A 12,383-nucleotide genomic window follows, 5' to 3' on the forward strand; every position below is an offset into this window, starting at 1 on the left:
CGTTAGCCTTGTGAATGCTATTTACCAAGACTCGCTGAACACAATGCCGGGTAGCAAGTGTGTACCCGCTATAATACGTAACTCCATAACTGAAGAGCAAGCCGCAACGTTATTACGGCTACGTACTGACAGAGTTACATAGTTTGCTAAAATTGTGTTACTGACTTTTAGCAACTACCGCATAAACAGAGATATTTTGAGGAACAAGGCTGAACAACATTTCATGCGTTTAGAGAAAATAAAGGCTTTATATACTGGAAGGCTAAACACGCTATTGATAATTTTAGTTCCCTACAGTCATGATATTAAAAAGATACCGATACTCGTTGTAGCAACGAACGGATACGGGTACGGAACCCGCAAAAAAAAACGTCATAAGCGCGATTCAGCCGCTGCAGTATTTTCCTAAATTTACCCTTAGAGCTTTTGCACTTGCCAATCGCACGGCGCGTTTTTAGAAACAATCGTGAACGAACGCGTTTTTCTTTCCTTCCATAGAGCGGCCATTCAACTTTGCGCGCTTATCACGTTTGTATTGATAGACATGCGTGTCAATGGCGCGTTAAAAACACGCACAATTTGCTGCCAACGGGTCACCCATCATCCCAGCCTATATACGTCCACTGCTGCAAGGCTCCTCTCAGAATAATGGGGCTAGGCAATAGGTTCCCACGCGGCCCCAGTGCGGATTGGGCAAGTTCGCACGCCCATTGAATCGCTTCGCAGGTTTTTGTGAATTTTACCTCAGAGTTTTTCCACTTGCATCGACGCTCGTTTTAAATTTTTCCAAATGTATTCGCACATGAATTTCGAAGACAAATCAGAAGGTGCGAGCGGGGTTCGAAAACCCATGAAATCTGCTGAGAGGCGGATAGGTTAAACCAACTAGGCCACCATGGCTGCCAAACAAGGGTATGAGCACCTAATGTATGAACCATAAACCACTGTAAGGTTTCGCTGTCTTTCAGAGGGCTAATTATTTTAACTATTATAATATCACTTCATTTTTAAAACAAAAATTATATTATTTTCATCTTTTTCGTTTAGCTTAGATACCTAGTGTATGTTTGAAATAAAAAACACGCTTTTCAAGTATTATTTTATCAAACTTCATCCTTTTATTTACTTCACTTTCATTTCTTCGAAAGGCAAGATTATAAAATTATATTTACAATGTTATCTTACGAAAATTAAAAATAATTATATTTATAATAATAGTCTTTAAAATTGGTCTACTTCTTCTTGGCTGGCAGGAATACTGACAAACAGTCACAACTGAAAAAAAAACTAAGTATTAGTTTATAAAATACTCGTAGCTAGGGATAAAAAGTATTCTATATTTTAATCAGGTTATAAACTAACTTTTTGGCAAATTTCATTCAAATCCGTCCCGCCGTTTCAGCGTGAAGAAGTAACAAACATACTCTCAACTCACTCACAAACTTTCACATTTATAATATTAATAGGAGGTTACTCACGTATCATCAGACCGGTGAATCCATAGAAAGGCACAACACATCCCATGTTCAGTAAAATGGGGAATGTAATGTTTCCCGCCAGGGTACCAGTTCTTCCCACCAACATAACTACAGAAATCGCTAGAGTTCTGAAAGAAAAACACTAAATTAATGTATACGTAAAGATAATGTGCACTTTATTTATTGACTTTATTTATTGTTTACGAAATTGGCGATTAGTGTTTTGGTAAAAAAGTGTTGAATAAAACTCGCTCACATTTTTTACATTAAACCATCTGGCCGTGATTGACCCTATCTCATCTGATATACTTAATCGTAAAAGTGCAAATGAGGCCAAAGGTCTATCTCACTGGTTCAGTAACAGCCTATCCAGTGTTTAGAACAACTTTCTGCTAAACCTTAGATAATGATGATGGGGTAGACCTAGCCATCCACGAAGAAGCGTTATTTTGTCAAAATTACCCATTAATGTCATTGTAATAACCTACCTAGCCTACCTAGAATCTACCTATACCTACTATATTATTTTTACTTTATATTGCATCTCCACTCAGCATCACAGTATGTCTTTGTCATTATTTGACATTATTTGTCATTGAAATTAGCCTAAACCATATACTACTAAGAGATACTACGTGGCTTACACTAAGAGGTGTAGAGTCAAGAAGCACAAATTCTGTGTACGCAAAAGTTTCCGTCGAAAACTGTTCAGTAGACGACGCTACAAAAGCTTACTTTTCAAAGAAGCTAAAGCGATAAACACAGTAAAATCATTCAACATTTTATTTACCAGGATTTCTCACATCAGTAACTTTAATATTATATTTACAAAATTATTCCAATCACTGTTCCAGGGCCAATGTTGAGGATTTTTTTTCTGTATGGACGCAACCTTTTACCTACCTAACGCCAAATAGAAACCCCCGGCCTGTATTAGATAAACCCTAAGCAAGTAAGCATACTCATTTAAAACCAGCTTATGGTTTTTCACTCACACTTCAGAAATATCGTAAAACAGTTATTCATAAGTTAAGAATGGCTTAATAAAGTTATAGGCCGGGAGTTAGTGCTATGTTAAAACCTAATTATAATACGAGCGTGTTTATGGCTAAAACGCTTTTATAGGCCTTATTTTATGTTTGAAGTGCTCGTAATTTTATAATGATGTAATCGTTTTTTAAGGTTAGGAGGCTTTCTGTTCCAAAATTACTTGCACTATAATTGAAACTTGATGTTTGAATTTATTATCATTGAAGTTTCAATATAATTTTTATTTTGTTTATTTTCTGATTATACATCTTAAAAAAATGAAGCTACTTGTCTATAAAGTCTATCAATTACTTTCTAAAACTCTTAATTGTGCAATCATCAAACTAATAGGAATATTTTTTTTATAGGAATCTTTAAATCACATGTTTCATGCATCGCTGAGTGACGCCTCATACAGCCGGACCACAATAATACGCGATCGACAGATGATTGACAAGTGATTTCTTATACATCGACTTAACTAATGCTGGATGGCAAACGAGCAAGTGATTTCACATAACATGCATGTTGTTGTCGACTGAATAATGGTACGCTGTGCCGCCGATTGCAACGTGCTGATAAACATGTTGATTCTTCGACTTTCTTTCTTTCGCCATTTGTGCAGAGTATCAGCTGAAGGATCTCCAAAACCACGAAGGCAATAACATTAATCGTCCAGATGTTCAGAATCCTAATGGGATTATTTTCCGATCATCGCGAGAACTCATTGTTATTGAAAGCATCTATCAGCGAGCAACTCATATTGGCTCATTATTTCACTAGCATAAAGCTAAAATATTTCATTGGCGAGTGTCAAGAACAGATGACAGTTAAGGCTCAAAAGTTTGCGAACGGAGACCGCGGATCATCCACTGCAGCGTAGGATGCCCACCTTCGAAACAGACAGACGACCTGCCGGGGGTTCGAGGTGGATGCAGGCCGTTTCCAACCGAAGCAACTGGAGGTCTATTTGGAAAACCTATATCCAACAGTGGACCTTCTGCAGCTGTTATAATGGTGATGACGATAGAAGTTCCCAATCCGAACTGGAGACGCGTGTGAATTATGGCCTAAACACTGTCATTCTGAGATTCTCTGTCCTGCAGTGTAACGTATGATGTGGGATATAAATAATGGCTCCCAGCTACTCCTCTACCTAACATGATCCCTATCTATCATGTTCAATTACAAACAAAGAAAAATGTTGAACATGAAACTACTGTAAGGCTCTTAATGAAACAAACCGGATAACTCCCAGGAGTCGTGCGAGCAGAGCGATGTCCAGAGCCCGTGGTGCTGCAGCCGCCGAGTCGCGTTGCTCCAAGAAGGGCTACAAACTAGCCCGAAACATGTCGAGCTAAACTCAATTAAGGACGTGAGTTATCCAGTATCAATAAATACGAATAAAAATTACCTGACAGTAGTAGGAAACACTTCAACCGTCAGAGCTTGGAATAGACTTATCATCGTTTGTGCCACGGATATATCTACAGAGAACAGCGCCACCACTGCCCCTTTAGTGTCCGCCCATCTCAGGCCCAAGGTTGCGCTCACGCATACAACTCCAGCGCCGAATATCATGGCTTTCTTGCCCACTCTGTTGACCAACATGCCCATGATTGGGTAAGGAAGGAAGCAGATGCAGCCCACGATCATGCTATTGATATAGGTTTCTGCGCCACTTAGAGTCTGAAACAATTTTTAAGGTATATTTAACACCTAGTGCTCAGAATGGTACTCTAATTTTTCGCCGAAAATATTTTTCCCAAATTGTTTTTATTTTTTTAAAATTTTTCTTTTCCCAACTGAATATGGACGAACGTTTTTTTTGGAACTATAAATACTTTAGGATTGCTATAAAACTAACCTAACGTAACCTATAGCGTTTTACAGGAATATAGTCCTGAAATTATCCTGAATAGTTTACAGTTTCAGAAAAAGAAACGTTCATTTATATTATGAAACAGTTGGGAAATTAATAATTTTCGAAATATGTTTTTATTTATTTATTTATTTATTTATATAGCAAAAAACCTTTTGTTTCCTTGCAGTCGGATAAAAAGCCAGGATACCGTTTAAAAAACTAATGCCTTGCATGATACGATAATACTTTTTTTTATTTACCATGTATGAGCTTTACGGTGAAGGAAGACATCGTGAAGAAAGCTACAACAATCTGCGAAGTGTGTAAAGTTCCCAATTCGCACTGATCCTGCGTGGTAACTACGGGTCAAGCTCTCTCATTCTGAGATTTGGCTTTTTCCCTGCAGCGGGACGTATATTAGGCCGAGATGTGACCTACTTGTTGTAAGTAAATGTGTACGGAATCTTCAGTGTATAATTATATATTTTTCAACCACAACGAATCCAGTTCCGGCAACAATCGCGATAAAATCGCCGAAGGCTCAAAATAATAATTTGACGAGCTTGGAAATTAAATTATCCAATTAAATCCTCTGGCGTTGGAATTATCCTTATTGACTTATTTAATTGAATCAATGATTAATACAAGCACGGAGATTGCCAGGTAATCCATTCATTTTGATCATTCAATTATTTTGAGCAGCTAAGGCCGATTTGCAAACATGGATTTGTGTTCGACGAAATTAAAGTGATTGAAGATGCTATTAATAAAGACAAATGCGAAAGATTATGGTACGAGTACTGACACGAGATGGGTCAAAGATAAATACAAAGAGATACACCTGAGAGATACAGCCGATCCTGTTCCCGGAACATTCGAGAAAATGTTCGAGAGAGATAACACACACTTATGAAAGAGACAGACCTATGATTCTGTTTCCGGAAAATTCTAGAAAGTATGCCAGAGAGATAGCTTTCTTGTGGAAGAGACAGACAGATAATTCTGTTTCCAGAATCTAATTAATTCTAGAAACTGTATGAGAGTTAACTAAAACTCTATTTCTTTAACTCACCGGCACGCAAACATACGTATTTACATTCCTGTTCCATAGGTCGTGTGTGTACGCATCGGGCATGCCACACAAGTCTCCATGTTCACTGCTCCAGTGCCAGTGAGATAGCTTTTATGGGAGAGAGAGACAGATTCTGTTTCCAGAATATTCTAGAAAGTGTGTGAGAGTCTAACTAAAACTATTTCTTTAACTCACCGGCACGCAAACATAGGTATTTTCTCCCGTTACATTCCTATTCCTTAGGTCGTGCGTGTACGCATCGAGCATGCCACACAAGTCTCCATGTTCACCGCTCACGCTGTAATGCTCGACGACAGTTGACAGCTGAGGAAACCACAGCCTGTACACGTTATATCTGTAATATAACACAAAATAAACATCACAAGTCAGGACAGTCAAGTTAAGCGGTACAGCTTAGGGATCTTTGTGATTGCAGCATTGGCAGTTATCCATGGGTGACGGTGATTGCTTTACATCAAGTGACCCTCGCTCGTTTGCTCCCTTTTGCGTAAAAAAGTCGGAAGAGCTATAGCTATAGTTTATATGGCTATAGCTGAATATTGTGACATACAATGGATTTTTGTTATAAGTACCTATTATTTGTAATCCTTCCGACGAATGTTTTGACTGGTTATTTTAATTTCTTTTTTCTCTTTTTTGTATATTTTTCTCAACTGAGTATGACATGGTTATTATTTGTTTCCTGTCAAATTTTGTAAAGCATGCTCTACCTAGTGTCGCCCTAAACCTCTCCGTTTGCGTGCCAATAATTGGCAAAATGTGTGCGACTACTTAATAACTATACTAAGAACCACATTGTATCACATTTTATGCAAATAAAAAACTTTGACTTTGACTTTTAGCCTATTGGTTGTTGACCCTTCTTCTTCTTCTTTGTCGTGTCGCTCTTGGCAGAGCAGTCGTGGTAACATTGAGGCGTCTGCGTCGGTGGTAGAGGCGGACACAGCTCTCCGTACGATCTCCTGCCATACCCTGCCGTTTCCTACAGCGGCCTTCACCTGGTCAGTCCAGCGCATAGGTGATCTGCCGCCCTGATTGACCCTGACTATGGAATACTGAGAGCGCGCCGTACCCGGTTTTAAAATTGGACGGACCCATTTCTTCTCATTGTTGTCCTAAAAGACGACTAAGGGATCTAATGTCAGAGTGGGCAGTAGCCTCTGCTGCCTACTACGAATCCTGAACTCCAGTTTTTAGATGTGAAAGGCGCGGAGAGACTTCCACACTATTTTCCAAAGAACGTCGTTATGAAGGTTCACTGCTGATCCACATCTGACAACCACGACGCTGTAGATTGTAACGACTTAGAAGAATAAAAAAAATACAAACATACTAAATACTAAATTATTCATGATTGGTTCTTTGGAGTCTTTTTGTATTTTTTATTTCAACTCGAAATTTGTTACTTTTACGGGTATCCCGTGAAACCATATCGAAAGCCATGTTCAGCAGTGGTGTAGGGGTTATAGCACGCAGCACGGATTGCTGAGGACCTGGGTTCACTTCCCAGTGCTGGTCTCTTTTTCTGGTCCAGCAGTGGTGTAGGGGTTATAGCACGAAGCACGGATTGCTGAGGACCTGGATTCGCTTCCCAGTGCTGGTCTCTTTTTCTGTTTTTTTTTGTGCATCCATGTCTCAGTTTATATTTTCGACTAAATTATTCCGCTTATCCTTAGTAGGTTTTGTCATAATGAAGCTAGTAATCCCGGGTTCGACTACCGGTTGGCTTATGATGAATATGAAATATATTTGTACAAACTACAACCTACTTCGACTAAGGCATTTTCCCCCCAAAGGTACAAGATAAACATTACCATGAAATTCAATGCCGTACGAGGCTATTGCCATTTATTAAGCCGGATTTACTTCTAGCTTATTTTTATCTTATGCTAATTTATATTTACTAAGCATAACTCGTCATTATCCTTGAAAAGCTAAGACTAAACAATTAACTTATCCTTAGCCCTGACAGTTAAAATCTGGCACCAACTCTAATTCAGTGCGGGTAACTCGGAAACTTAGGAACTAGCGACTGAGACGGTTTGTTGCTGATTGGGCAACAATGTTCCTTCATGACTAAGATACCTCGTATCCGGGAACTTGGGTGACTAAGTAAATTAGTTTGTATAGTAATTACCGTGAGACATCGCGGCTGATCTGACAACCCTCTTAATCATTACGGATATTTTGCTAAAGTATCTTTAGCAAAACTATTAACTTTATTTATAACTAAACTTTATTAAAATTCCTGGAATTTATAAAATTCCCATTGGAATCCCCAAAAGTTTGGTCGTGGATTTAATTCGTTGTATTTAAATCAACTGTGCCAAAGTTTATGACTTTACGTTTACTTTTTTACTTTTTTTTTACTTAGGGATTTTATCCCGATCTCATGGGAATATCGGAAAAAAAGTAGCCTATGTATTATTTCAGACGTCCAGCTATCTTCCTATCAAATTTCATACAAATCCTGAAGAAGTAACAAAATAAATATACACACACATGCACAATTACTAAACATAATGGTGCATAACATTATTATACTGACATAATTAAAAAGTAGCACGTAGACATAGGCTACTTTTTATCCAGGAAAAATGCACAGTTCCCGAGGGAACAGCGCACGATAACCGAATCCCACGCGGGCGTAGCCGCGGGCAAAAGCTAGTAATTATATAAGTTGGATTTTCAAGGCTTCACTTACTGTTGGTAAATGGGTCAATAATTTTTTTTGTGTAGGTCATCAGTGACACGTTCTGTTCCTACTGATCCTGTCCCGCAACTCAAGACATCAGTGACACGTTACACTTTGTTAGATTTTTTTTGCAATGTATACTACTTATTTATACTGAGCGGCAAAAATCTGGCCCTCAAATGTATGCAGTAATAAGTAATTTTTTTATGTAGAGTGGGCCAAATTTTGTGTCGGTCAGTATATTAATCTGTCATCTCCCAGGAAAACAGGATCAAAGGAATTTGGGCACAAATTTGTGCCTCTGGGAGAGGACAGGTTAATGCTTAGGAGATGAGCCATGAAGGGATTGCCTTGAACCTGTTGCAACTCCTAACTTTTAGTAGATTTCTACCCCATGACATGTCAACAAGCTACACTAACAAGTGTTTTGACCCAAATACCTCAGTGAAATGTACTTACAGAGCCATAACCAAGAAGCCCATTAATGAGATCAGGCTCAGTGGCAGCACTAGAGGCATCTGGAACATCGGTTTTACATTGTAGAGCCCCATCACCATTTGATGGGACAAGCTGGCGTCCTTGTGCTCCGCTGATTCGTCTATGACTTGTTGCTTGGCAGTCTTCCAGAGATTTGGGTACTGGAATGAGTTAGAAGAATAAGTATGATGATAAGTTAATAGTATATCTTCATAGTGGTCGGAGGGTCACTGACGGTGCTGGCTGAAAATCAGCGCTGAGGTGTTTCAAAGCTTCAGCGTTATGATGAGCCAGTGTTCGATTCCCAACCACAATACACATAATATCCTGCGTGCTTTCTTTTTATACTTAATAATATTGTTGTGTCTTGTGTAACACACACACACAAACATCACGCCTATATTTCCAAATAGGGTAGGCAGAGCAAACGAAACGTTACCGCTTCGGAGCCACTTTTAGCAATTTTAGGTTTTAAGTTTGACAAAAACGGTACAATAGTGACAGGTTGCTAGCCTGTCGCCTACGGTATACCTAAACCTATATCCTCAGTCGCCTCTTACGACATCCACGGAAGAAATGGAGAGGTGTAATTTTAACCTGACACCACACGGGAATGTGTAACGTGTGAATAAATGTATTTTGTTTCTTTCTTTCTATAACTACCACCAATCAATTGATATAGTTTTGAGTTGTAAAGAACAGATTTTATTTTCTAGTAACTTCTTTACAAACTCAATCGGCTAACAATTGAAATTTGATATTACTGTTAACTGAAAATGAATGTTATTTTGAAAGCTAAAATCCTTTTATTTGAATCAATGCCATAGTAGTTTACTCGTTTCACCTATGGTCTCTCATAGGGAGAGCCGTGGGTTTGAGCCCGGGCTATGCTTTGGAAAAACCTGAGGACGTATTGTCTCGCGAGGCTTATTGGTTCGCATTCACGATCTCCATCTACCCTCATCTTGTACCGTGTGTAAGAAAGAAGTGGCAGGAACGATTGATATTCCTAGTGCGTTAAATAATAAAACTAATCCAATCAGTTTGTCATCATCATCATATACGTGAATATCACTACTGAATTCATACTCGGCTATGACAGGAAAATTAACACACACTATTAATTTGCATACAAATAAAAAGCTCATAGTAAATTTCGAATGTTATTTGTATTTATATACGAAGGGTATTTTCCCCAACGACCGGATGGCCAAGTTGTTAGAGAACCTGACTATGAAGCTTGAGGTCCCGGGTTCGATTTCCGGCCGGGGCAGATATTTGTATGAATAATACAAATGTTTGTTCTCGGGTCTTGGATGTTTAATATGTATTTAAGTATGTATTTATCCATATAAGTATGTTTATCCGTTACCTAGTTTCCATCAATAGTACAAGCTTTGCTTAGTTTGGGACTAGGTTAATTGGTGTCAAGTGTCCCATGATATTTATTTATTTATTTTATTTCTCCTAAATTCTGAAAGCTCAGAAGTGCGAGCTCGGGTTGCCCTACACTTGAAAGGCCATAGGTCAAACTATTAGGCTACTCTGGCTTTCTATCTATCACTATTCTACCATAAGGACTTGTATGTGTCGCATAGACGTAGCTCATCATCATCATCATCATATCAGCCGTACGACGTCCGCTGTTGGACATGGGCCTCTTCCAAAAAAAATTCTTATGAATAATATGAATTACCATAATTTTTCCACTAAAACTGTTTCTTCACATTAAATTCACCTAACAAGCAACCAAGCAATATAAATCAGAAACAAACACATCGTCCTAATTCGTAGAAAAGATCAAATAGCAGTATTTTCTTACCGGAAACGTATCTGCCGGCTTCCCGGTGTTCATGACATAGGTTTTAATTACAATTTCCCTCGCTTCGTCGTACCTCTGCTGCGTAATTAAGTACTTCGGGCTCTCGGGTAGCATGGCGTACAATACACAGGCAGCTAAAGACCACAGCGACATTAAATACAGATAGAAGTTCCATGTGTTGAGAACTGAAATAATAAAAAGATATTATATAGTAATTTATTGAATCAGGCCTTACTTTGCGGAGGTCCATATCAATGAACTTAAAGATTTTTTCTTCTTTGCTAACCCGCACCTTAAATAATCAATTAAAGAAATAAAAAATATATAAAAAAAATAATAATAAAAATATTATAGTCAACCTATAAACCGAGCTCATTTTTAGAATAAGGTGTCAATTAATGGCCATCCTTATATAATCAATAATAACAGAGTCTTTTATTCCGAACTTTCATACACTGTTTGCCTATATTAACATGTTTTTTTTGCGATATATCTCACACTCGGTGGTTACTCGGTGTGCCTTACGGCATAGGCCGCCTTCCACTGCCTTCGATTTGCCGCCACTCACTGCGGCCTCTGCTCCTAAACCCATCTCTTGGGTACCAGACTGTCACCTGTTTTCTCCATTTTTCATACTTGCAATGAAGCAAATGCCCGGCCATCTTTTTGTTGGTCTATACGGGTTAGGATGTCTGTTAGTTTGGTTTTGCGTCTGATGTCTATATTCCTTACTTTGTATTTTGGCTTTAAATGTAGTATACTTCTTTCCGTTGCTTTTCTTTACGAAAAATTCATTTTTTTGTGAAACCGTATCTTTTTGATATTATCAAATCCATATCAAAGAACAAAAATTCCCAAGCTAAAATATTATCTCCGGATTTTATTGTTTAAATAACGTAAAAGCGATATAAAAACAGCGAATCCGGTCGGCCAGCCCCCATTGAAATGACGGAATCTAATCTAAAAAGGTTTCTTTTAGATCGTCATAGTTTTAAAAACTTTCTTAGTGTTACGCCCGCAACTAACTGTATAAATTTGTAATGTCATGCCATTCAACCATTCGTTCTAAAAGGTTTCCTCATAGTTACCAAGAATAGTCTAATCCTTCCCTTGCTATCTTGTTTTAAATGACGGTGTTCAACCACTATATAGGTCTGTCGAATTAGTATGAGATAAGATTCTCAACGGAGAAATTGGACCGATATTATCTACCTACACCAAAATACGAGGAAGTTAGCACACAAAGATATTATGCAAAGAGTGAACAAACTTGAAATTTAATTAAAGCAACATGACTAAAAGGCAAATTTTGTTTTAACACAAGCTATTTTAACGTTCTTGACAAAATGTTGAAACTTATTTAAAATATGATTAATAGTATTTTATGCAACTGTATCGTAATAGGGGTCCTTAAAACACGAGTGTACGCCTCGTTTCATAATAGGGTCACATGAGTGTTTTAAGGTCTAATTACGTACAGTTGCATACAATATTTTATCTATATCCATATATTAAATCCTCTATCATGTGTTCAAGAACCATTGAGAATGACCTGCATTAACGAGAACTGGGTAGGTATGTCTGCCCCACGAGCTGCGCCCGCTGCGCGCGCGACGACCTGCTGCTGCACGTGAGAATCAATTTACGTTGAGAAACTGATGTACAAAGGCGAACTTATAGTATAAAGGATCTCTGTCAATTAACCTTTAAACGATTGACAGGAGAACAAAAACCAACAGTAAATACGTCATTAAAAGTTTAAGAGCCGAAGCCTAGAACTAATCTAAATCAAATTAATAAATAGCAGCAAATACAAATATAATGGTACACTTCACCACTAGTATAAATTGATATACTACTCGAAGTTTTTTTTTATTATTATTTCTTCCTAACGTGTTTTTTCTGTGTATCGAATATGTGTAAAT

General features: G+C 38.1%; 2 protein-coding genes and 1 long non-coding RNA gene across 4 annotated transcripts in view; 1 reads left to right on the forward strand and 2 right to left on the reverse strand.

Annotated features, from left to right (window-relative positions):
* Positions 1-12,383, reverse strand: part of LOC141434776 (uncharacterized) — a 249,464-nt gene that overhangs the window by 133,874 nt on the left and 103,207 nt on the right. The window lies entirely within an intron of this gene.
* Positions 1-12,383, forward strand: part of LOC141434773 (zwei Ig domain protein zig-8-like) — a 450,603-nt gene that overhangs the window by 73,539 nt on the left and 364,681 nt on the right. The window lies entirely within an intron of this gene.
* The window catches only part of LOC141434899 (uncharacterized), a 147,080-nt gene that overhangs the window by 66,025 nt on the left and 68,672 nt on the right, over positions 1-12,383 (reverse strand). The window contains exons 6-11 of the mRNA XM_074097388.1: positions 10,459-10,643; positions 8,619-8,797; positions 5,639-5,798; positions 3,922-4,196; positions 1,479-1,606; positions 1,268-1,275 (exon numbers count right to left, since the gene is read on the reverse strand). Of these exons, the coding sequence (XP_073953489.1) occupies positions 1,268-1,275; positions 1,479-1,606; positions 3,922-4,196; positions 5,639-5,798; positions 8,619-8,797; positions 10,459-10,643 (935 nt within the window). The remainder of the gene's footprint in view (positions 1-1,267; positions 1,276-1,478; positions 1,607-3,921; positions 4,197-5,638; positions 5,799-8,618; positions 8,798-10,458; positions 10,644-12,383) is intronic.

This window comes from Choristoneura fumiferana, chromosome 14 (genome assembly GCF_025370935.1).
Source record: "Choristoneura fumiferana chromosome 14, NRCan_CFum_1, whole genome shotgun sequence".
NCBI lineage: Eukaryota > Metazoa > Arthropoda > Insecta > Lepidoptera > Tortricidae > Choristoneura > Choristoneura fumiferana.